The following is a 23,701-nucleotide window of genomic DNA, read 5'->3' as shown; positions in this document are numbered from 1 at the left end:
AACTTCCAAGTGCTTTCTGACACATCAAAATGAGCAAACCTTTAATTTTATGTTATAAAAGCTTTTAGCGTACTCTCAAGTATTCCACTTTAAATTTTTTAACAAAATGCAAAAAAAAAGGCAGAGCTATGATTTCAAAAAAAGGCATATCTAGATTTAAATGAAAAGAAGGGAACAGTTATGTGTCTACATGGGGAGAGGGTTTTCCAAGAAAGTCATCTAGAGCTTATGTTGTAGCATCTTAAATTCCAAATACCACGTATTTCAAAAAGAATAAACACTCCTTGAAATTTCCATGTGACATCAAGAAAGTGCCAGAACAACCAGACAATAATTACATGCATTTCTTCTTTCAAAGCTCTCATTTCTTAGGAGAATTGAGACTTAATTAAAATTATTTTGGCAAATGCAAATTATCCTGCTCATGGCCCACACCCCAGGAGATTATTCTGACATACCTCTAGTATAGTAAAAAAGAGAAAATGTGAGTGTCCATTATCAAAGTTAAGTTGGTTTAAAAATCAACTGGGAAGCAGATTAAAATCTCATAACCTTACGTCCAGTGTTGCGTTGATAATATGCTCACTCTGAATTAAAAAAAAGTTTGTCTTTGTATCTGCATATAAAATTTTTACTGACAAAAGGATACCACTTAAAATATATAAACAATAAGTTACAGGTATTGGGTTTGTGGCTTTGTGGCAGATTCAGCAAAGTTGCAAAGTTGGCACCTCAAAATGGGCAGTGGTTCAAGTTTAGGTTGCCACACATCAGACCCAGCTCCCAGTTTAACAACCTGGAAAAGCAGCGGAAGATGGCCCAAGTGCTTAAGCTCTTGCTCCCCCACTGGACAGGAATTTGGGGTTCCTGGCTGACAACTGGACCAGTCTTAGCCACTGTAGCTATTTCGGGGAAGATCTTTCACCCTTTCTCTCGCTAACTCTGCCTTTCAAATAAACTAATTAAAATTGTGAAATGTGGTACAGATGGCAATGTGGGGTTTATTCATTTACTAGGAATTATAAATTGGGAAAGAATGTCTTACTGGGTAATTAGGTGGAATTTGCGATGGTTTAACTAGGTTTAACTTCTGCATGACCCCCAAATCCCATTTCCAGTTCTCTATCTAAACATTTCTTAACATTAAAGTTCACTCCAGCATTCTTGTAATTAAAAAAAAATTCATAACTTAAACATCTTTATTAGGAAACAAGGAACATACATTTTTGTATATCTGTACTATGGAATATCTGCAGGGCTGCCGTGAGGAATGGAAGAGTTTTATGTGTAGGACCTGAGAAACATGCCCAGAATACACTGGACAATGGAAAAGAACAGACAGACATTATGGAGACTGCAATCTGATTTTCTGTTCAGAAAAGGAAAATGTGTGTTCATACCCAACTGGGGATTCTGTGTGTTTGCAGACAGGTGCAGATGAGCAAAGAAAAGGTTGAGAGATTAAACATTAGCTCCCTGGTGTGCGGTGTGGAGGCTTCCTGCACAGAGCAAAGCAGGACCCAAGAGGCTCATCCTGTTTTTCTCACTGTTGGAGGCACTCTAAGTCACTTTAAAAACTTTTTTTTTGGTCGGGTCTGGCAGTGTGGCCTAGTGGCGAAAGTCCTCGTCTTGAACATGCCAGGATCCCATATGGGTGCCGGTTCTAATCCCAGCAGCTCCACTTTCCATCCAACTCCTGCTTGTGGCCTGGGAAGGCAGTGGAGGACAGTCCAATGCTTTGGGATCCTGCACCCATGTGGGAGACCTGGAGGAAATTCCTGGCTTCTGGCTCCAGATCAGCACAGCACCATCCGTTGCGGTCACTTGGGGAGTGAATCATTGGATGGAAGATCTTCCTCTCTGTCTCTCCTCCTCTCTGTATATCTGACATTGTAAAAAAAAATAAATAAATCTTAAGATTTTTTTTGGTCTGATTAATCCTTTTGTATTATCTAAAAGATGAAAGAGACTAAAAAAGATTTCTTCTAATGGGAAAATACTCAATGACATCAAGAGTCCTTCAACCCTTGATAGTGCTTTAACTGATGACTCAAATATTAGAGAACATGTCTTGGTTCTGATTAGGTTGGGCAGAGAAGTGACTCTACGACCCTGCACAAGTCAAGTGGTCACTCCCACCCAGGGATGGAGGCAACGCCCGTCATCCTAACCGGGTCTCTGCGTAGGTCAGCAGCTGCCATGGAAAGTACCCCATGTTACACCTGTCCCATCCCCCACACCTTAGATGTATGAAAGCCTGGTGCAATGTACTGCAGGCAGCCATCCCCTCATGTGGTCATCCGGCCACGTGGCAGTGGTCCCGGCCTATCTCCCACCGAGGAGCAGTCCCTCAGACTCCACCCCCTGACGCACAGAACCCTTATCCAAACTAAAAGCTTCTCTCTCTTCCAATCACTTCCAAACATAACAGTTCTAAAACTGTAACTTGTTTGTGAAAAGCTCAGGAAGGCAAAAATGTTTTCCAAGTTTGGTAGAAAAATCTGGCCTGAATGGATGTGATGGTATTTGAGTTTTTATACCTTCTTAGTGTGACTGTATGCTCAAGTCAGAGGTTTGCCATAGAAACAGTAGCGCCTTTGACAAGAGAAGGGCAGAAAACTAATATGTGAGCTAGGCACTTGAGCACCTTTTCAAAATGCTATGTTTTAAATTCCAAGTGGGCCCAATGCAGTAGCCTAGTGGTTAAAGTCCTTGCCTTGCACACACTGGAACCATATGGGCACCGGTTCTAATCCTGGCAGCCCTGCTTCCCATCCAGCTGCCAGCTTGTGGCCTGGGAAGGATGGCCCAAATCCTTGGGACCCTGCACCCATGTGGGTGACCTGGAAGAGCTCCTGGCTTCGGATTGGTGCAGCTCCAGCCGTTGTGGTCACTTGGGAAGTGAATCATTGGATGGAAGATCTTCCTCTCTATCTTTCCTCCTCTCTGTATATCTGACTTAGCAAGAAAAATAAATAAATCTTAAAAAAAGAAAAATTCCAAGCCACACCTGCCCCCGAGTGTGAATATGAAGCTTCGTGTCCCTCTATCACGACGTGCGGGAGCAGCGGGATGTAGGAGTCAGGCGGTTTGGCAGGTGGCTGGAGTACAACACACCTGGGACAGAGGGCACCTGGGCCCACATTTCTGCCTGGCCTGGGATGAGGCAGGTGCTCCCAGGGCTACCGACTCTGGAGACCAAAGGATGTGGTAGAATAAACCTTAACATCTGAACAACACTCTCCTGCTATACACAGAGAGAGAGAGAGAGAGAGAGCAGAGAGCAGAGAAAGCAACAGGGAGCCATGTGGCTTCCCAGACTGCTGGCTTGGCAAGCCCGTTTGAGAAAGTCGGGAGTACTCGAATGCTTATGCTCAAGTCGAAAGTGTCTGCTTTCTACTGGAACGATATGAGTTTAAGGTGTACCTGCCCTGCCGCTGGTCTCTGCTCCACCTTGCTGCAAAACGCATTTGAATGGGACTTCACCTCCCTCCCTGGCCTCCTGACCTCACAGCTGTTTCCAACAGCTTCCTGGCAGGAGTCTGCTGAGAGCTGAGACACAGCGGTGAAAGCCACTGGGGGATCAGGCTTCCCGTGGGGTCCTGAGGTCCTGACTTCTCCCTCCTCCCTGCCAACATCAGCCCAGAGCCCACCGTTCTGTACTCCTCCTGGTGGGGAACCAAGCTGCGCAGACGGCCTACCTAACCGGGTCCCAGCCGCGGCAGAGCAAGGCAGGAGGGCAAGCCGAAGGCCAGGGTCAAGGACCACAGGATCGGGCATGTATTCCTCTGACTTTACTCCCAAAGCTCCCTTGCAGGATGTCAAGTTCAAGCCCGCACAAAGAATCACAAACAACGTTGCGATCCTGGTGCGGGCACTTCTCCATCAGTCCCCTCTCTGAGAGTCTGTGCTTTGCTTTGCAGTGTACTGCCCCTGCCCAGGGAGCTGGATGAGGGCATAGGTTTTGTCTTTAATTTTCACCTCCATGTAATGGAGTATTTAAAGTGGAAAAGGAAGCTCCAGAAAATGCAGAAATAAGGCCTGCATTATGGAGAGCATGGTGGCAGCGGGCTGGGGGACTCCCCAATGTGAAGGTAATCAGCCAAGTGCTGATATGGAGGGTGACACCCCAAGATGATGAAGATAAGGTCACGCGGAAGACGAGGGCAAGGACTAGAGCGCCTGCTGCCCGTCGGGTCTGGGTCAGGCACAGCTGAGGCAGTTCACATTTGTCACGCAACAACTTCCTGGCTACATAATGCATTCCAGACAGATTTCCACCTTGACTTTCTTCAAGTTGTAGCACTTGCAAGGCTAAAATGTTAGCTTTCGGAAAAGTATGACTATTGAGAACAATCACCTCCTGAAGGTTCTAACTAGAATTTTATGATATGGTTTTAGCACATAGAATCATAGACATTTGGAAACAACCTGAGTGTTCACATAAAGAGAGTCGAAAATAAGAGCTCCAAGCTTTGGTTCATTTGATTTAGAATGTAAGTGTAAAGCACCAACTCTGAAGAAAATGTGTCTTTTGGCTACACTCCCAGGAACATACTAAAATGTATAAAATGTACACGTGCTGTGGGGGCTGTGACGAAGGTGAGGAAATAAGTCGTGGAGGTGTGTGTGTGTGTGCGTGCGTGTGAATGAGTGATCACAACCCCAAACAGCTGTCGTTCAAGAGCTCAGCAACAGGAAGCAGAGCGCAGCTTGGAAACTGCTTTCCAGCCCAAAGACAATCGAGTCCGTGCAGTGGGAGAGAGAGCCCGACCTTGCTTCTAAGAAAACAACTTCCAACTCTGCTGGCAAGTGCACAGGAATTCCAATTTCAGAAAGGAGCTGTTGTTGCTGACTAGTAAGCCAATCTTCGAAATTCTAGAAATGAGAGGGCTGTTTTCCTAAGAGGATAAGTGGGCACTTTCTGCCAAAAAAAAAAAAAAAAACCTCAGGAAACCAGCTTGGAAAAACTTTGTTGGAAAAAGCAGGCACAGGGCCAGGGAAATCCCCAGATCCCACCACTCCGGAAATGTGGTGCTAATACATATTTATCTTTGAATTCCATTTTCAGTAAATATTTTTAACTATCCTTATATGCTGATTTTTCTGAAGGGCAGGGTCTCAGTCTTGAAAGATTTATCTTTACATGGCTTAATTCTCATTAAAAAAAATGCTATGGGGAACAGGAAATACCACATAATTAGGTCAACTTGTGGGAACAAGACAGACATAAACACAGTTCTGTATGTGACAATGAGACAGTACAACATCTTGAAAAATAACCACTCTCCTCTTTATGTTATGGGCAACTATGGAAAAAAAAAACGGTCATATATGAGGGCATTCATCCTTTTATAAGAACCATAATTACAATAACTAACATTCATTGGGCTCGTTTTAGGTGCCTCTTCATGAAGCCCAGGGTCCCATCTGACAGATGTGGGGGGCAAAATGAGGGCCGGAAACCTGCCAGGGGTGATCAAACTGGGCTTGCACATTGCCAAGCTGCCTGGTCACTAGACTTGACGATGAAGGTTTCCTTCTTATAGTTACAGTTTGTTTTCCACGAGTTATGAATTTGGAAATAACTGAGACACCTATCTGTCAGCCTTCCTGAGCCCCGATCTGGACTTCTTCCAGCTGCCTGCATGCTGCATCCTGGTAGCTGTTCCCTGCCCAGAGGGAAGGGCATCAGGACGCAGATGTCCCACCAAGCTACTGCTTGGCACACCACTTGTTTCCCGAACAAAGCACTAACAAGGACCATTAGTGCCTGGCACTGCCTTTTGGCCTGTCCTCCCTTGCACTTTATTCCAGTGATAACAAATTGCCAAGAATTCTGGTGGATCCGAGACTGTAACACCCCTGCGTCTCAGTGCACTTTTCTACCTCCGTTGAGAACGTGCCTTCTCCACGCTCCTGCTTCCTGTAGAGCCCCTGACCACCCTTCGGAACCTTGGTCAGCTTCCATCTGCTAAGAAGCCTTTCTGGACCTTGTCCACCTCCCCTTCTGGGAAGCCTGCCCACCTCTCCAAAGCCTCCAGGTTCACTCATATTTCTGTCGAAGCCTATGACCTTCTGGCTCATCTCTCCCACTAGAGCGCTCCAACCCTTTGAGGCCACAGAGGTCAGAACGACCACCAGCAGCAGAGAGCTGATCCTATTATGAACAGGGCCCTTCATCAAGCTGCTGCTGAATGATGCTTTTACAGTTCACGGCCTGTGCAGTTTCCAAAACAAACACTCAAAGCCAAACACATTCCATGCAGTCCCGCAAGACACACAGCCAATCTTGCCCTGTTAATGGAAATCACAGGCTAAGGCACGCCCATCTGGCTTTAGGTTATGTCTGCCCTGATAGCTGAGCCCTTTCCTGTAAGCTGTAGAAGATAGTTTGCTTTTACTGTTGGTGTTTTGTTAAAAGAGAAGTCTTCAGCTTGTCTTTTGCAAAGCCTTCCCAAATGGAAGCCCCTTTGAGTCCTTGGGCCAATCGTTGCCCAGCTTTTCCGTAGACAACACTGATTTCCCAGGAGTGTCACTCTGCTTCCGATGACATTTTATACGCTTAAAATGATTACCAGAAACTTCAACATCACAATGCTCCAATTTTCACTGACACCGCTAGCAAAACAGGGATGTGATTATATTACTATGTGTGTATGTGTGCACATGTGTGTAGGTAGAAGGCTACTTCCAAAAGTTCATGGAAAATGGAACTCAAAGATAACTTCATTTTAGTGAGAAACCTTTTAAAACCCATGCATCATTTTTTCATAAGATGCATTCTGTGTGAGCTTTTGGCTATCTTTCATGTTTGTGGGATACACACGACCAACCTAGAATAAATATTTAATGCATTTGTGAATAATCCCAGCATCTGATGATATCCCTATTTTCTGCTTGTGGGAGCATCTAGTGATAAGGATGAGATCACAGCGTAGAACTCGCTGTTGCCTCTAGATGTCCGTCATACAGAGATTCATGATACGCTCCTTATTTCTCAGGTGCCTGTGTGTGTGTGTGTATGCCCTACACACACAGGTGTTGATGGAACTGACGGGCCACCACTGCCTATGGGATGCAAAGGGTGATGACAAGGACTATGGCAGAATACCTCAATGGGGAAACACCCCAAAGCCCTGTCTTCCTGTCTTTGGCCCTTTCCTTCTTACAAGCACACAAGCAAGCACTTCTTAGTTTTCTGTATTCATTTTTACTACTTGTTATTTCTGTTGATACATCATGTCTCTAACCAGTCCCTATTTAAGAATGCTGATTAACCCTTCAGTGTTTACAACAATAGTTAATGATTCACAAATAACTGCAGGTAGGTTGTTCATTTGTAGAAAAAAAAAGATCATTTTGTTTATGACAAATACCTAGAGCAACGTTATAACACTTTACGGTAAACGTACACACACAGAATGATGAAATTGCTTTCCAAACTAGCATGGCATTTAATAAAGTGCCTCAAATTTTACAAGATTCACCCAAATCCTGCTAGTCCTCAATGACGTAATTCAGGCTCCATTGACTCCTAATTCAATAAATGCAAGATACTGCTTATTCAGTTGAGTGAGGTTTGATATTTTTCCATGTATTTATTTACTATTCTAAGTCATGTTTCATTTAAGGGACAAAAGATTATCTAATGATATGAAGTGTACTATATCCACAAAATTTATATGAATTTTGGTGCCAGTAATTTCCCAACTCATATATGTATATGAACATATACATATAAAATGGAGGTATATATATCTTCTTTTATAAAAACCATTCTCAAAAGAGAGAAAATAAAATGTGATTCCAGGAAGTTTTTCATCTATCTCTTATAGTAAGGAATAACTTTAAGTCTATATCTCAAAAACTTAGAACTTTAAAAACTTATCCCTACATTATAATAACTCATAGTAGGAATCTAATTGTTACAGTGATAGAGTTCAAAAACGTGCAAGTATGATCCAATTTCTCTGCAGTGTCAAGGCGGTCACTATTAGGCGTTCTGCAAAGCTAAGTGAGAGGTGAAACCAGTGTTCTATAAAAGGATGGGGATTAAAGTTTGGGGGTGTGGGGGTGTGGGGGTGATAAGCTTCTTTAGTCACAGTTCTCAGAGAAGGGCTTCTTGAGATTGTGAAAACATGCCAGCCTTGCACAGGATCTGCCAGCTCAGAATCTGCCCGCTCGGCTGGTACCAACAGGCTAAACCCACGAGCTGGTCATTTCCAGGTTTGCTCCTCAAATGGAGACATTATTTCTTCCGTTGTTTTCAACAAACCCTTATCTCAGCACAACAGAGTGTTAACAATTTAAGATTATGTTCTGCTCCAAAAATGGAAATCTTTTTTGTGTACAATTCAAAGCATATTTTTAAAGTAAAAATGAGTCTTATTTAGCAGTTATGTTGCCAGGCTTGTGCATAGACACTTGCTTTGCTAATAATGTTTCTGACTGCAGCACTAATTACAATCCTTTGGCTATGTACAATTATTCTTTGCAACACCCCTTTCCAGAAGAGGAACCGCTGACTGTCCTGGTTGCACATGCTGAGAATTCACGGACCCTCCCACCAGATATGGTTCTCTCAGTAGAGGCCCCCATGCTGGTATATCAACGGAAGGCAAAGGCGGACATTGTCTTCTAGACTTTGATGTCAGACAGGAATCCAATGTGTGTGGAAGGAAGAAAGCAGCTGGGATCCTGCATCCAGAGCCTCCCCACCCCAGGGCAGGTCTAGCCGGAGCGCCAGGCTCCCAGCTGGGCCAGGCCAATAGGGAGTGAAGCAGAGAATGCAAGTGTCTTCTGGCTCCCTCATCTCCCCTCTCTCTGTCTCTGTTTCTGCTACAAATAGCAAAAATTTAAAAATTTTTAATTAAAGAGTCCAGGGAATGTAGATAAGTCAGCAAGAGAAATCTGCTTAAGATTTATGGTCGGCCCGCAAACCCAAACACGGGTGGAATCTGACTAACCGCAGCAGGAGCAACAAGCGCTGGTCTCGGTTGCCTTGGGAACGGAGCCCATCCCTCGTGTTAATGATTCTATATTAAGAAAAGGGGCCTTTCACTGGAGAGCACGGGAGTCACAGGCAGAGCAGCAGGTGTCTAAGGAAGCAGGGATGGCGTTAGGTGGCATCTGGACATCCGTGCTGTGGAGCACGGGGCAGGCCACGAGGCGGCAGGTGTCTGAGTCCCCGAGAACCTCGCTGGTAGGCAGAACTTACACGCTCTCCCAACGCCTGGCTCACAGTCAGGCTCATAACCCTCCAGTGCCTCCTGGCTTTCTGACAATGCTGCTGGGGACGAACAGCATCCTAACCGAGGCAGGAGTGCGAGCAGGTGAATTTGCAAGGAGTTGAAAAGCGAAAGAACTATGTAAGGAAAAAAAAAAAATAAGGGAGGACACAGTGGACAGCTTTTGCACGAACAGAAATAATGGAAGATCTAAGTCACCCTCCAACTGCCGCAGAGCAAGCAAGAAAACAAGGCTCTTGTTGTTTAATAGGCAGAGTATAGGCATTTCTTCATTGCGTTATCCAGTGAATCTAGTTTGCACAAGTTAGTACTGAATACCGTGCTTGGTTACCACATCTCAAAACTCACCTCTAAACGCACTGACGTCCCCATAGTGTACTTGCAACACAAAGTATTTACTTCCGGTCTCCCCTCCAACTCGGAATCCAACGCCTAAAGATTTACAGAAGAAGATAAATTGACATTTTAAAAATGAAAAGCTGAGAAAGAGCTAATCTCTGGTTGCTGATGTATGAAATCTAAAAGGGGGAAAAATTAGCCTAAATATGTCACCTCTTCCCAAGATGTGTAGAATTCTATTTCTAGAACCCTCCTCAGGGCCAAAGCCATTACTTACACATTAAAAGGATGCCTCACTCAGTTTGGGAGAATCAAAAACAAAATTCTGTTTCTGATGACTATTTAACAGATATGCAAGTGCATACACCCATTCTGCTATTCTGTGGTGTGTACATTCACGGTCCTTAGGTTTTCTGATTGAAAATATGAAATAGACTTCTTAGGAGCATCTGGAAAGAACTGCTTTTCTCTCCATGTGAAAACTATTGTCTACCAAAATGCCACGGCAGAAAACCAGGAACCGAGTAGACCAGATGACAATGTCCAGTGTGTCACTGCAGTTTTGAAGGGTTCTCAAGAGCCTGACTGTGGATATCTTGCCAATGACTTCAAAAAAAGGAGAAGGTGTGGAGAAAAACAAAGCACAGAGAATACATTCACAGGCGGGCAAAAGCTGCACGCCCTACCCACCTTGAAAACACTAAGCGCATCTCTCGGCTTACTTTGCGTCAGGTGCCTAGTAAATCACTCGCACAGCCGAGGCTCAGCTGAAGGCGAGTCAGAGCTGAAAAGGCAGTAATCAAGGCAGCTCTGTGTGGAACAGAACCACACGCCATCTTCAATGGGAGACAGAAACGGCCAAGCAATGAGGGAGCGCCTGGTAACTCACTCACTCCCTGGAAGTAACGGGTCAGTACAGAGGCGAAGTCAGAAAGCCAGTTGAGGTTTGACATCACATTAAATATCCAGGTTTCAGGACTCTTAAAAAAAAAAAAACTGTTTGCTGAAACAGCAATTTATTTCATCCTGAGCTCTCTTGGCTTCTGCAATGCTCTTGCTATCAGGAGCCAACGAGCCTTAGGCCAAAGGTGGCTGGAGGTGTGCTTGGTTATTTTTCAAATTCAATCTAAGCTGATGTGAGGGCAAACCACTTACCCAACAGAGACGGGGAGATGGTAACTAGCTGAATGAATGAGAGCCCCGCGACATGAACTAGGTGATGCAAGCATGCGGGACTGGTGAAACGCAGCATCAGCAGCCAGCCACTGCTGCAGGGGAGGATCAGGAGGAGCAGTGGGGAGGCGGTGGCTTCACCTAGCACCCTGCTCACATTACCTTTGGGGAGCCGGGTCGGGGGAGCATTCCGTGCCCAGGCATAGAGAATGTTGGCTTGGTCTGTGCAGGTTCCTTCATCACAGAACCTGAAAAGAAAGAAACAACAATGGTGTCTAAAAGTTAAGTAGTGCAACGCATATATTACTTCATGCTGGGGTGGTGTGGGCATTTGAAAGCAATGAAGAGCAAAATACTAATGCAGACCTATTGGCTTTAAAATCCTAATGAAAGCCATAGCAAAAAAAAAAAAAAATCAGTGTGTATGTGTGTGTGAAAAGTACACAAGGAAAGGTTGTTTGTTGCTGATGAGATATGTTCCTGTGTGGAAGTTATATAATTCACTCCTTGACATGTCCCTGTGTGGGATGGTCGGGTAGCAAAACAAGCATTGCTGAATCTACACAAATGGTACCTCGTGTGGCAGTGAGCTGCAAGTAGATTAGAGGAACTATCACACATGGTTTACCCTTCTTCGATAAGTGTTGGCAATATATGGTTGGCCAGAGTCAGAAACAGAACCTACCATAAACAGTGTGATAGTAGGGCAAATAGTTCAGGGCTAGCTGGGCTTGTGGTGTAGTGAGTTAAGCCACCACGTGTGGCACCAGCATGCCACATCCAAGTTCTGATTCAAGTCAAAACTACTCTGCTTCGGATCCAGCTTTCTGCTCATGTGCCTGGGAAGGCAGCGGAAGAAGGCCCAACTACTCAGGCCCCTGCCACCCACATGGGAGATGTGGGTGGCTTTCCAGGCTCCTGGCACCACCTTGGTAGAGATCTGGCTGGGTTTTTTTTGCCATCTGAAAAGTGGACAAGAGGTTGCATGATTAATCTCTTTCTCTCTGCCTTTCAAATAAACAAATAAACTTTTTTTAAAAGACCTCGAATTGACCTTCAGAACCATAGTTAATTGCTGTGTATACTGGCTCTGTTTCTAAGACCTTGAGGACCCAATTCGTAGGTGACAATAGCCGAGAAAGGACCGCTGTGTGGATGTGTGCAAGCCCCCCAGTCCACTAACGAGGACATCCGGCCAACCCAATCTAATGTCACATGGCTTCACCACAACCCGCAACTCCCCATTACACTGGATTGCTGTTTGTTCCACTATAGAAGTGGATTTGTTCAATACATTGGAAGGCCATAGTTTTTAGGTTGCTTTTGTACTTTTTATATTCTAGAAAATTGGGGCCAGGCAGGGTTAAAGTCAGGAATTTTGGCACACCTGAGACGCTGAAAAAGCAATCAGGGACATTAATAGCAAATACAGCTTCCCAGGAAGGAGGCTGGCTCACATGAAAACAAACAAACTGTGTACCGTCCGGGAAAGTGAAGACTGACAGCACTGACTTCCTAAACAGGTCAGACACTGACACTGGAAGCCAGGAGAGAAAACACTCGGCAGGAACTCCTACAATGTCTCCTACTTACAGCCAGCAATGCGACTGGAGGGCACACAGCGAGGGTGGGTGACAGTGTTTTCTGTCTGGATTAAGGTAAGGAAGAACCAGGAGCCAGGAGGCTCCAATGAGGCTATGCTCGGCAAATGTTCTCGCTTCTATAAATCAGGCTGCAGCGAGAGATTGTGTAATGTGTAATGTAAAACACATCAGGCAGCGGTTTCCTACTGTTCACTGTCAAACACGATGTCCTTACGATGAAGGATCATTACCATGTGAGAACTGCATGTTGGAACAAATGCCTGTGACATCCTTGTGCCAAGTGTGTTAAAAGGCTCGGCGTGTTGGACAACGCCCAAAAGCACAAATTTGCTTCTTGGCCTTGTGCTGTCATGGTTAAAGAAATGAGATTGTCAGCTGTGATGAACTTCCTATCTGGCTGCTGTGACTTACTAAAATTTGAAGATCTGGGTGGCAATTTTCATAGCTTTCCACAAAGACCATAAATATCCAAGAGCCTCACATCAACGTGATGACAGTCCTGGGTTAAACAACACAAATTGTTTCCTCTGATATACAAGCCGGTTTTTCAATGTTTGACTAGATTGGACCAGACTGAAATGTAACAGAGAAAAACCGGTCTAGTTTTCTAAGCTATGCATTTGATGATGTCATTTGCTGGCTCAAAATCTTTCAGATGCTTCCCAAGAATAACATAAAAATAAAACCCAAACACTGGAGCATAAACACAAGCCCTTTAATGGTCAGGGACCCTGTTCGACTTCCAGACAAACCCCTTAGTCATCCCAAGCTGCTGCCAGTTTCCAATCCACTTCTCTGTTCCTATTCTCCACACCTTCCGTTCCCAACTCTGCATGAAAAAGTGCTTCTCCGGCTCCTCCAGGATTCACTTCAACTTTTCTCAATCAGGGAACATCGAGGAACCTACTCTGGTCTCCAACCACCCAGCATCCCTCCATCAGTGCTGGCACTGGCCCCTAACTATTTGCCCAGATTACTTTCACTCTTTCAGCCCATCCTCCCAGCACCTGCACCCTACCTGGCATCAAGATTTAGTTAAATAGTTAGTGAACTTTACTTAGAGGTCAGCTTTTTAAACTTCCCGATCATGGATTCTGAAAGAACTGAATTACCTTCCATGGTTTTACACACTCAGGAGTAAAAACCTTTACCAAAAAATTGGAAACAAAAACTTAACTATGTGGCAATTGTTGGGTTGCAGGTGCTTAAGCTGTGGCCTGTGACACCGGTTTCCCCTATCAGGGCGCCAGCTCTAGTCCCAATTGCTGCCCATCAGCTCCATCCTCTTGCTAAAGCAGCCGAGAAAGCAGGAGAGGGTGGCCCAATGGCTACCCAGGCAGGGAATCTGGATGGATTTCTGGGCTCCTGGTTTCCTCCTGGACGGGTCATGACTGTTGCAGCCATTTCCGGAGTGAACCAGCAAATGCCTGTCTAGTTTTGTCACTTTCTTTCACACCCTCATCACTCCTGTGCTCTCCTCTATCATTTTTCCTATCAAACAAATAATTCATTTACAAATTGTTTTATATAGATTTATTTACTGATTTATTTATTTTTATTGGAAAGCCAGATATACAGATAGAAGGAGAGACGGAGAAGAAAATCTTCGGTCCGATGATCCACTCCCTAAGTGACCACAATGGCCGGAGCTGCGCTGATCCAAAGCCAGGAGCCAGGAATCTCCTCCAGGTCTCCCACACGGGTGCAAGATCTCAAAGCTTTGGGCCATCCTTGACTGCTTTCCCAGGCAACAAGCAGGGAATTGGACTGGAACTGGGGCAGCCAGGACTAGAACCGGTGCCCATGTGGGATCCCAGTGCATTATATTTGAGGATTTTAGCTGATAGGCTAATGTGCTGGGCTCCATTTAAAAAATTTTAACCAAAGTGCATGTTACAAGAAATTCAGTATTACTTGCCTAGTATTTTATGCAAATTATCTTAAACTTACTTTCATAAGAACCCTTCATGGAGAGGTATCTATCTTAGCACGGCACATGCTCCCTGCAATCCCTGGATCCCCTCTCACATCCCACTTCAGTGTGTCTGGATTCGAGCTCCAGCTACACATCTGGCTTCAGACTCCATAAATGTGCATCCTGAGAGCGAGCAGGTGATGGCTCAAACATCTCTGTCCCTGCCACCCATGTGAGAAGCCTGCAGTAACTTCCTGAGTCCCAGCTTCAGCCTGGCCTCGCTCCTCGGGTTGTGGGGACGTGAACCAGGAGATGAAAGATCTGTCTCTTCCAATAGATGAAAAGAGAAAGAATGCTGCGAGCAGGCTGTACTTTAACGCTGAACGAACCGGAGTGCTTAGATAATCTGCAAAGGTTCCACAACCAAATCAAGATTCAAAGTGCTGGCTATCGCACCTCCTTCCATCTCAGTTTATGAAAGTGATTTACGGGCAGAGAATAGTGTGGGAAGTCACGCTTTGATTACTGTTATTACATGTGAACTAACTGGCAACTTGTGCATGAAATTCTAAAATTATATTCTAGATGAAATAAGTTGTCCTTCTAACTTACAAAGAGACAATGCTTATATTTGATCCTCTTACAAGGTCTGATAACATAACAGCTCTAAAAAAAAAATCGAGTTGGAGAGGCAGGGGTTTGGGGCAAACTCTGCTTGAGATGACTTCAGCTCAGACCACAATAGATGAGTTTGAGCCCCAGGTCCACTTCTAATTCCAGCTTCCTTCTCCAGTGTATCCTGGGCAACAGCAGGTAATAACTCAAGAAACTCGGCCCTTGGGGTTGGTACGGTGGCTCAGTAGGCTAATCTTACTCTGCCTGCAGCACCAGCATTCCATATGGGCACTGTTTTCAGTTTCAGTTGCTCCACTTCATATCCAGTTTCCTGCTTAAATGCCTAGAAGGCAGTGGAGGATGGCCAAAGCCCTTAGTTCCCTGTGCCCCTGTGTGGGAGACCTGGAAGAAACCCCCTGGCTCCTGGCTTCAGATCAGCTGAACTCTAGCCATTGCAGTCATTTGGACAATAAACCAGCAGACACATTTATCTGTCTCTCCTTCTCTCTGTAAATTTGCCTTTCAAATAAAAAAAATTTTTTTTTTTAAAAAAAGGGAACTGAGCCCATTTCATCTAAATTGAAGACCTGGATTACACACAGGGCCCCTGGTTTTGTCCTGGTCCAGCCTTGGTTTTTGCAGGCATTTGGAAAGTGAACCGGGAGATGAAAGACCTCTGCCTGTCTCTGTCTCTCTTCCTGTGTGTGTACATTTTCAACAGACTAAACAATAAAACAAAATGGACATATCAGCCATGGTCTTCTAAAATAAGAAGGAAGACAGTAAAAGGAAGCCTTGACTTGCATTTTAAAACTCTCGTATAATTTTTTTTAAATGTATTAAATTCAAAAAGACTCACTGGAGGATACTAGGATATTGTCACTAATGCTAAAACTTCCTGAGTGAGAGGAGCAAGTACAGACGAAATGCATGGTGCTTAGAAATGTGTCATAGAACTGACAACACAAATCAGGGGCTAAGCTCATTTGGAGACAACCCCTTTATTTCTATATCCCCACGAAAATGGCACCCTGTTTTTCCACGTTCAGCAGGAGAACGAGGTTATTATAGATACTGGCTTTCCAAAAGGGTCCTGCTAGAGCAGCAGGGATGCTGGTGACAAGAGACTCCAAGACTAGGAGGAGGTGTAACCCTTGACCAATGCTGCTGCTGCTGCTATCCCATCAACCTGCTACTTCTCATCATTTCCTTCACATTCAACCAATTACACTGTGCAAAGTTTCACACAGCTCTCTCATACCGTCTAAGTGTTCCTAGTGAGAAGCCTGAGAATTAACACTGGAAAATCAGATGCTGTGGATTCAGGGATCCTTCCCTTGGAACCCTACTCGATCCTAATCCACATGGAAGCTATACTCAGATGGCATAAATATTTCCTGACTGCCAAGCGCTGAAAAGTGCTGGCCTGTCATTTTGAATTCTCCAAATAAAACATGATTGGCTGTTAAGAGTACTCCCTGGTTGTATCTGTTAAAGTCTATTTAAAATCCAAGGCTGCTCAGGAAGGTCAGAACAGGTAACTCATTACGTCTTTTAGCTGACACAATTAAAAAATAAATAAAGTCGTCATGACCTGACATTAAATCTGTATGGCTGTAAATTCTAGTATTAATCCAGTTAATACTCTTACAGAAACTCAACCAGAAAAATTAGAAAGTTTCTCTGAGAAATAAATATAAAGTCAGAGGCTTTGGGTGCAGTGTGCTTGTACTTCAAAAACAGACTAAGTGTGAGTCAGGTGTCTGATTACTATTTGGCGCTCTACAAACTCCTGGGATATTTTTCCCAACTCAAAATTCCTATGTGAACTTCATGCAATGGACGTTCAGCCACATAATGATTAGAAGGATACCTAATGGGAAAGCTATATGCTAACTGCGATCACCAAATACAAGGCTGAGTAAAAAACACCGTAGGTTGTGGAGAGAATGTGTGTTCTGTCTATAACTAATGCAGTGTTTAGCACACAGTGGGTAGATAAATAATTCATTAACAAATGAATAATAGGTACCATTTCCACGTGACACATGCAACACCAAATACACTGTGTCCATCACTTCGCTTGTTCCTCTTAATGGCCCAAACACAATCAAACAGGATCTGTAGCCTCACTGACAAGGAGGAAATAGATCAATCCCAGGTCAGTTTGCTAATGTTCATTACACCGAATCATTCAAGCTGAGCCTTAAAGCAAGATGTCCTGATTTCAAATTTCCGGCTCTTTGCTAAAAACAGGACTGGTGGGATGGAGGGACATTGACCATCTTTCATATTGGAGTATTTGAGGACGGCTGACACCTAGTTCTGCTACTGATGTCGGTTTCTGCATAGTGTGCATCCTGGCAGGCAGCAGGTGAGGGGGCACGTGGCTGGGATCCCGTTACTCATGTGGAAGATGTGGACGGAGCTCCCATCTCGTAGCTTAGGCCTGGTCATTATGCACTTCCTGGGGAGTGAAACAAGGCACGGAGGTTTACTCTCCTTCTTTACCTTTCAAAACACAAAGTCATGGGGTCATGGAAAAGATGTATAATGGAAAGAGCTCTTGCATGGATTTCAATTTTTGTGCACCAAAATCAATGTGCCCTTTTTACCCCTCTTTCTCCATAAACCTTGTACTATTGCTATAGCAGAAATACTAGCCTTTTGAGGAAAGGACAATGTCCAGAATTACGTGGCGTTGTTTCTGTTGACAATGTCACAGAGTTAAAACCATGGCATTCTGTCTGACTGCAGTCGACAGCAGTCACTACAGATCCAGCAGCAGCTCAGGCACTTCTGCCAACACCTCTGTAACCGAGTACCTACAAGCTGTTAACCAATAAATGTCATCAGCAGTAGCTGCGTGTCGGAACCAGTACCAACCATATTTTTAAAAACTGAACTGTTATATTATCCCGATATGCAATTTAAAAGTACAAAAGGGAAACTGATATAATTAATTTTAGCTCGGCAGAAATTTGCGTAGAAAATGCTCTCAAAGGCACATTTTACAGTGCTGAGAGCAAAGAATGGTATAGCTGGTGGAGACAGTGCTATTTTTATTTATACTGAAAAGGGGATTATGTATGCTTCACTTGAGAAATTTCCTATGGCAGAAGGCACACTGTGACTCTTGCTGCGGAGTGTGTCGTTGACAGGTAGCAAAGACACAGAAAAGACGGAGGGAGGCAGCATATGTGCAGATCATGTTCTCAACCAAAGCATCATTATCACTTTGAGCCAGGGAACAAAGATGCAGACTTATCAAAAATTAAAACAAAACCATCATCCTGAAAAAAAAAAAAAACTTCATTTAAATAAGCAATCAAGTAGGGTGCCTGGCACACAGGTTCTTTCTATCTCTCTGTGTGTGTTAGCTAGTTTTTCTTTCTCTACAACTCTGTAAAGATCATGTCATTTCAAAAGACACAGCAGGCAGTCTGGTGCAGTAGACTAGTGGCTAAAGTCCTTGCCATCATCTGCTGCTTGGATTCCACATGGGCGCTGGTTCTAATCCCAGCTGTTCCACTTCCCATCCAGCTCCTTGCTTGTAGCCTGGGAAAACAGGTGAGGATGGCCCAAGGCCTTGGGATGCTGCGTCTCTGTGGGAGACCCAGAGAAAGCTCTGGACTCCTGGTTCCCGACAGGCTCCGCACCAGCCATCTCAGCCACTTGGGGAGTGAACCAGACAGAAGAGCTCTCCTTCTCTCTGTAAATCGGCCTTTCTAATAAAGATAAATAAATACTTTTAAAAAAATATAAGAAAGACACAGAAGCTGGGTAATAAATAGGAACCATCGTTGAAAGGGATTTAAGAGAGCTTCCTAGGATGGCCAAATATCACTGCATTAGCCCAGAATAATTTCCAGTCAGAACAGCTGGAAGATGCCTCCTTCACCCAGCCGGGAAACTTCTTTGCAAAGCACATCACACAACTGTTGACTTGTCAAGATTATTTGCTCATAAATGTCATGCAAAACAGTAATCACAATAATTCCCACTATAAGACAGTCATGCCATGTGAAAGGACATCTCATTTGAAATCAACCTAAATCAGTCAAAAATCTAAATACAGAATCTTGGGGCTTGCCATTGTTCTGCTGCTTTAAGTCCTGTGTCCTGTGGTCAAGTGGAATGAAATGCACAATGCCTTCAGCTGTATGTTAAAAAAATGAGTATTACAAAATTCTTCCAATTTCTCAAAACAATTCATATAAAAAATAATCATGATTTTGAATCTTGAAACTCTCAGGAACCAACTACTCATCATTCAAGTACAAATTTTAGCATCCAAAAATTAAGAAAGATATTCACAAGATAGATATATGTAATATTTTCATTTTTCAGGTCTCTTAGGTATTTGCTACTTTTCCATGAATCTTACATGCAAACCACCCAATTTTCAGCACCTCTGTGTCTGCACCATTGCCCCAAGAAACCTAGACGAGCCTCTGCTGACAGAGGGGTTGTGTTTGGCCAACAGGGCTGGAGAACCAGAATCACCCCACTCTCTCTGACATCTACAAGTGCAACTCATGCCATGTTCAGGCTTGCTCCTGTCTTGGTTCAGTCACGTTCCGTGGACCTGACATGTAATTCACCATCCTTCCCGCCAAAGGATGAGGGATGCCCTGGCAGGTAGAGTAGCCTCCTTGCACAGGTCAGCAGAGCTGCAGCGTTTCCATCAGCTGGTCCTTATTTTGCATCCTCCAGAGGTATGTTAATTTGGAAATGAGCACCGAGACTACTCTAACTATAAAGGGACCACCCTACGGTATATTAAAAGGTTCACATCAATGTATGCAATTTAAATGCACATGCATATAATTAACTAGACACATTACCAGTGTGAGCTGCTAATTTGGAATGAGACACAAAAGGCTAGAATGTGTATAGAGGAAAAAAAAAAACCTTTAAAATGAAAATGACTGCTTAATGAAAACTGCTTCATGCTGTGTCTACTATTTTCATGCAAACTTAATATAACTGTAAATATATTTTAATGAACAGTAGAAAGAGGCGATTACAAAGAGCAGACGAGGGCAGCGCAACAGTGAAACAGCATCCGACCAGCTCTCTGCCTTCTTATTAAAAGTGCCGCCTGAAGACAGAGCATGAATTATAACTTCACAATTTCAGGGGAAAAATGTTTTTCTCTATTAAAGGCACATACCTATTTGCCAACCTGCTGGCAATAAAAACAGAATACTCAAGTGAAGACATAGGAAAACCTGGCTCACAGTTGGAGAAGAGGAGAGATCTGGCCTTGACATTTTCGCTGTGAAAACATCTTCATAGCTTTTGCTTCTCTTGCTAAAATAGCTCTGTATTCCCCTGAATATTTCCATAGAGCGTGAACGAGTTTTTGACATTCTTAAGCATCAGAAACCTTGATCGGTATCCGATCTAAAAATATCCGTGCAAGTGAGGGCGTCTTCATGCAAGTGCTGTCTATACCTCAGAGCGACTGAAGAATAGATTTGCGACTGTAAAATGAGTATGATAAATTCTATGACTGAGACTGCAGGAAGAGAAAACAACACTTTTGACACTGACAGATTTTTGTTATTAGCATCGTGATTCAGGTGGGAGGAGGCGAGGCTGAACAGCTGGAAGATGTTGGCTGACTAGCACTCGGTGATGTTTCTGGAAAGCCACCCAAAAGGTCACACCAGCCAGCAAAATTGATGCGAGCTCTTTAAGACAGACACAGACTTTGCCAAATAATGGGAGATAACCATTAAGAAGGGCACTGAGCAGCTTCACTGGATGTATGTCTGCTAGTTTGCATATCAGAAACATGTCCAGGGCCCAGTGCTATAGCCTAGAAGATGAGGTCCTCGCCTTGCACGCCTGGGATCTCATATGGGCATCAGTTCATGTCCTTGCAGCCCTGCTCCCTTTCAGCAGCCTGCTTGTGGCCTGAGAAAGCAGTAAAGGACAGCCCAAAGCCTTGGGACCCTGCACCTGCATGGGAGACCAGGAAGCAGCTCCTGGCTCCTGGCTTTGGATAAGTTCAGCTCTGGCCGTTACGGCCACTTGGGGAGTGAATCAACAGATGGAAGATTTTCCTGTCTCTCCTCCTCTATGTATATCTGACTTTCCAATAATAATAAAATAATTGTTTAAGAAAAAGTGTCGGTTATGAATCAAAAAGATTGTTCTTACATATGTTTCACGAGGCAGGCACTAGATGGACATCACTTGGGACACCTGTGTCTAACATCTGTGCTTGGGTTTGGGACCTGACTCCCGTTTCCTATTAATGTGCATCCTGGGAGGCAGCATGATAGAGTGAAAATACCTGCGTGCTTGCTACCCACGTGTGGGGAGAACCTGGACTGAGTCTGTTCCCCGGTTTTGTTCGGTGCCACCTCTGGCTACTGCAAGCAGGTATTCGAGGAGTGAGCCAGTGAAGGAAAGATCAGACTCTTTGCCTTTCAGATAAAATAAATAATTCTTTAACATGTTAGATGAAGACTTAAGCTTGATGAATGACAGTAGCAAATGTTGCAATTGACGGAAAATTTCTAAGGAATCAAACCTGCAGATTATGTGGGAATACAAGGTACGAGGCATGTATTTAAATCCATTTGAAAAGATATGAATATAATTTTATAAAGGATCCTAATTCCTCAGTAATGCAACTGACTGCCAAAACACAATGGCTTCCTTGAAATGAATCAACTGGTTCCCACAACTTCTAGCAATAACAACTTCCTAATCTGACTTAACATTTGCATGCAATTTATATTCATAGACTTATGGAATTTTAGAGAATAGAGATTTTATACATGCTTTAGTGTAACTCTCCAACTAAAATGGAGAAATCAACTCTGAAAAAGATGGATTGAATACCTGGCCCAAAAAATCCAACCAGTCAGTCCCCTTCTCATTCATTCTACCATGTTGCCTTTCAAGTAACAGTTTTAGCAAAATAATTTATCTCCACACAGTGAATAATTTACTCAAAATTCCTTCTTTCACTTTCATTTATTTTTCCCCAATTTGGGAGTCTCTCATATATTACAGATAAAATTTCAGGATAACACATTTCAGAACATCAGTGGGTAGTCTGAAAGGGCCAAAGTAAAGTGTGTGTTTGATGTTCCCTTACAATAGCAACAGACAACAAGGGTTGATTTGTTTTATATATATGTATATATGTATATATATTTTAAACAATTAGAACCATAGCAGCATTTACATGCTATTTTTCACTCTTCTCCATTAACCCAGGTGAAGCTTAAAGCAGATTTTAAAAGCCTGTATCCCTTTTAGCCATCTTCAGTCATTCATATCCAAAGGTAAATATTGATCATTTCAGAAAATATATTTTTAAAGAATATGATGTGCTGCGTAAGATTCAGGAAAAGCTGTCACAGAATAATCTTTTAATCCCAGATTTTTAATTACAGAAATTTACTGAAGAGCAAAATCTAGAATTGTTGATATCAAGGGGTATTAACTGTGACTTGTTGACTTCATTTTTATAAGAAGCCAGTCATGTGTGCTGGGTTCTGATGTGATATACCCCTTTCATCAAATAACTTAAGCCTAATAACAAATGCCTTGATAGCACTCAGGCCAGGGAGATTTCCACTAATTGCCCTGTGCTTTTAACAGTTCCAAATACATATTGCAATTATTTGTTATTAAAATGACTCAAAAGCAGTTGCAGTGTGCCTCGCATCAGGCTAACGAGCAGGAGGATGCACAGGAATGGGCCCAGCTGTATTTATGATTATGTCGAATAAGAAGCGCCAGGCAAAGCACACAAGTCATCACAGAGGGTTAAATATGTACCAGTGGTCCTGGGAATAGATGAGAAAGATTAGGCTGCAACTGCGTGGCTCCCTTCAGAGTGCCTGATCAATAAGCACACCAAATAACAAAAGGGAAGGCAGGAGCTCCAGCCTTATGTATGCTGTAAATGGCTAGGGGAAGAAACAGACTTTTTCTAGAACCTCCCATCACGCTCACCTAGGACAGACATTTAACAGAAGGGTACTGATTGTTCGTGCCATGGTATTGAGACTCAACACAGTGACTGAAATACTTTATATCACTGTAACAGCTTCTGAATTAATGACAGGCGTTGAGATTCAATGGGAGTGAATTTGTACTTAGAACCGGACAACCCATGGTTCACTTGTGGTTTCAAACCAACCGGCTGTGTCACCTCTTGCAAGTTTCTAAATGTCTCTGTCAATGTCTTGCTGTAACTGGAGGTTGAGGAAGTGGTGGGTGATAATGCAATACCTGCCTTGTAGGAACTTTATGCTAAAAGAAAAGGGCATGTCTGGATCAACTAGAGGACACTCGATGAACATTACCCTACTGCTCTTTGGGCAGGATTAAGAGTTTAAAAAATCAAGAATATCAGTCATCAAAGTCAGACTTATCTTTCAAGCCTTCTACACCTGCATACACCACATCCAATAACAGACACAGGACTGAGGAAGACTGACGGGTGCATTCCACAGCAGATGATACGACTGTGAGAAGCCATAAGAAACGCAGGATCCCAACACTGAAGAACCACTTCACTCATGAATCCATTTGCTAAAAAGTACTTGCAAATATACTCTTAGTGCTTTTAAAACCATACCTTTGCTACAACTTTCTTTGTTGGGAACCCATCATGCTTACCAGTAACTTCCAGTGGACGAAGGCATATTGCATCCAAAGAGTAACATGTGATGGACAGTATCCATGCTGGCGCGGGGTTTGAAGTCAACTGTGATGAGAAAATGATACATGAACGTGAATACAACTGCAATGTCTGTGCATAAAATGTC

At 43.6% G+C, this 23,701-nt stretch overlaps 1 protein-coding gene across 20 annotated transcripts in view; it reads right to left on the bottom strand.

Annotated features, from left to right (window-relative positions):
* Positions 1–23,701, bottom strand: part of PAM (peptidylglycine alpha-amidating monooxygenase) — a 140,901-nt gene that overhangs the window by 80,361 nt on the left and 36,839 nt on the right. For all 20 annotated transcript variants that reach the window (XM_040986094.1, XM_040986097.1, XM_040986098.1 and 17 more), the window contains 3 exons: positions 23,553–23,640; positions 10,926–11,011; positions 9,600–9,683 (listed from right to left, as the gene is read on the bottom strand). In XM_040986094.1, coding sequence (XP_040842028.1) covers positions 9,600–9,683; positions 10,926–11,011; positions 23,553–23,640 — 258 coding nt within the window. The remainder of the gene's footprint in view (positions 1–9,599; positions 9,684–10,925; positions 11,012–23,552; positions 23,641–23,701) is intronic.

Source organism: Ochotona curzoniae, unplaced genomic scaffold (genome assembly GCF_017591425.1).
Source record: "Ochotona curzoniae isolate NIBS_2020 unplaced genomic scaffold, NIBS_Ocur_1.0 contig_4501, whole genome shotgun sequence".
In the NCBI taxonomy this organism is placed as follows: Eukaryota; Metazoa; Chordata; class Mammalia; order Lagomorpha; family Ochotonidae; genus Ochotona; species Ochotona curzoniae.
The sequence above is the reverse complement of the archived record's forward strand: the minus strand, read 5'-3'. Positions and strand labels throughout refer to the sequence as shown.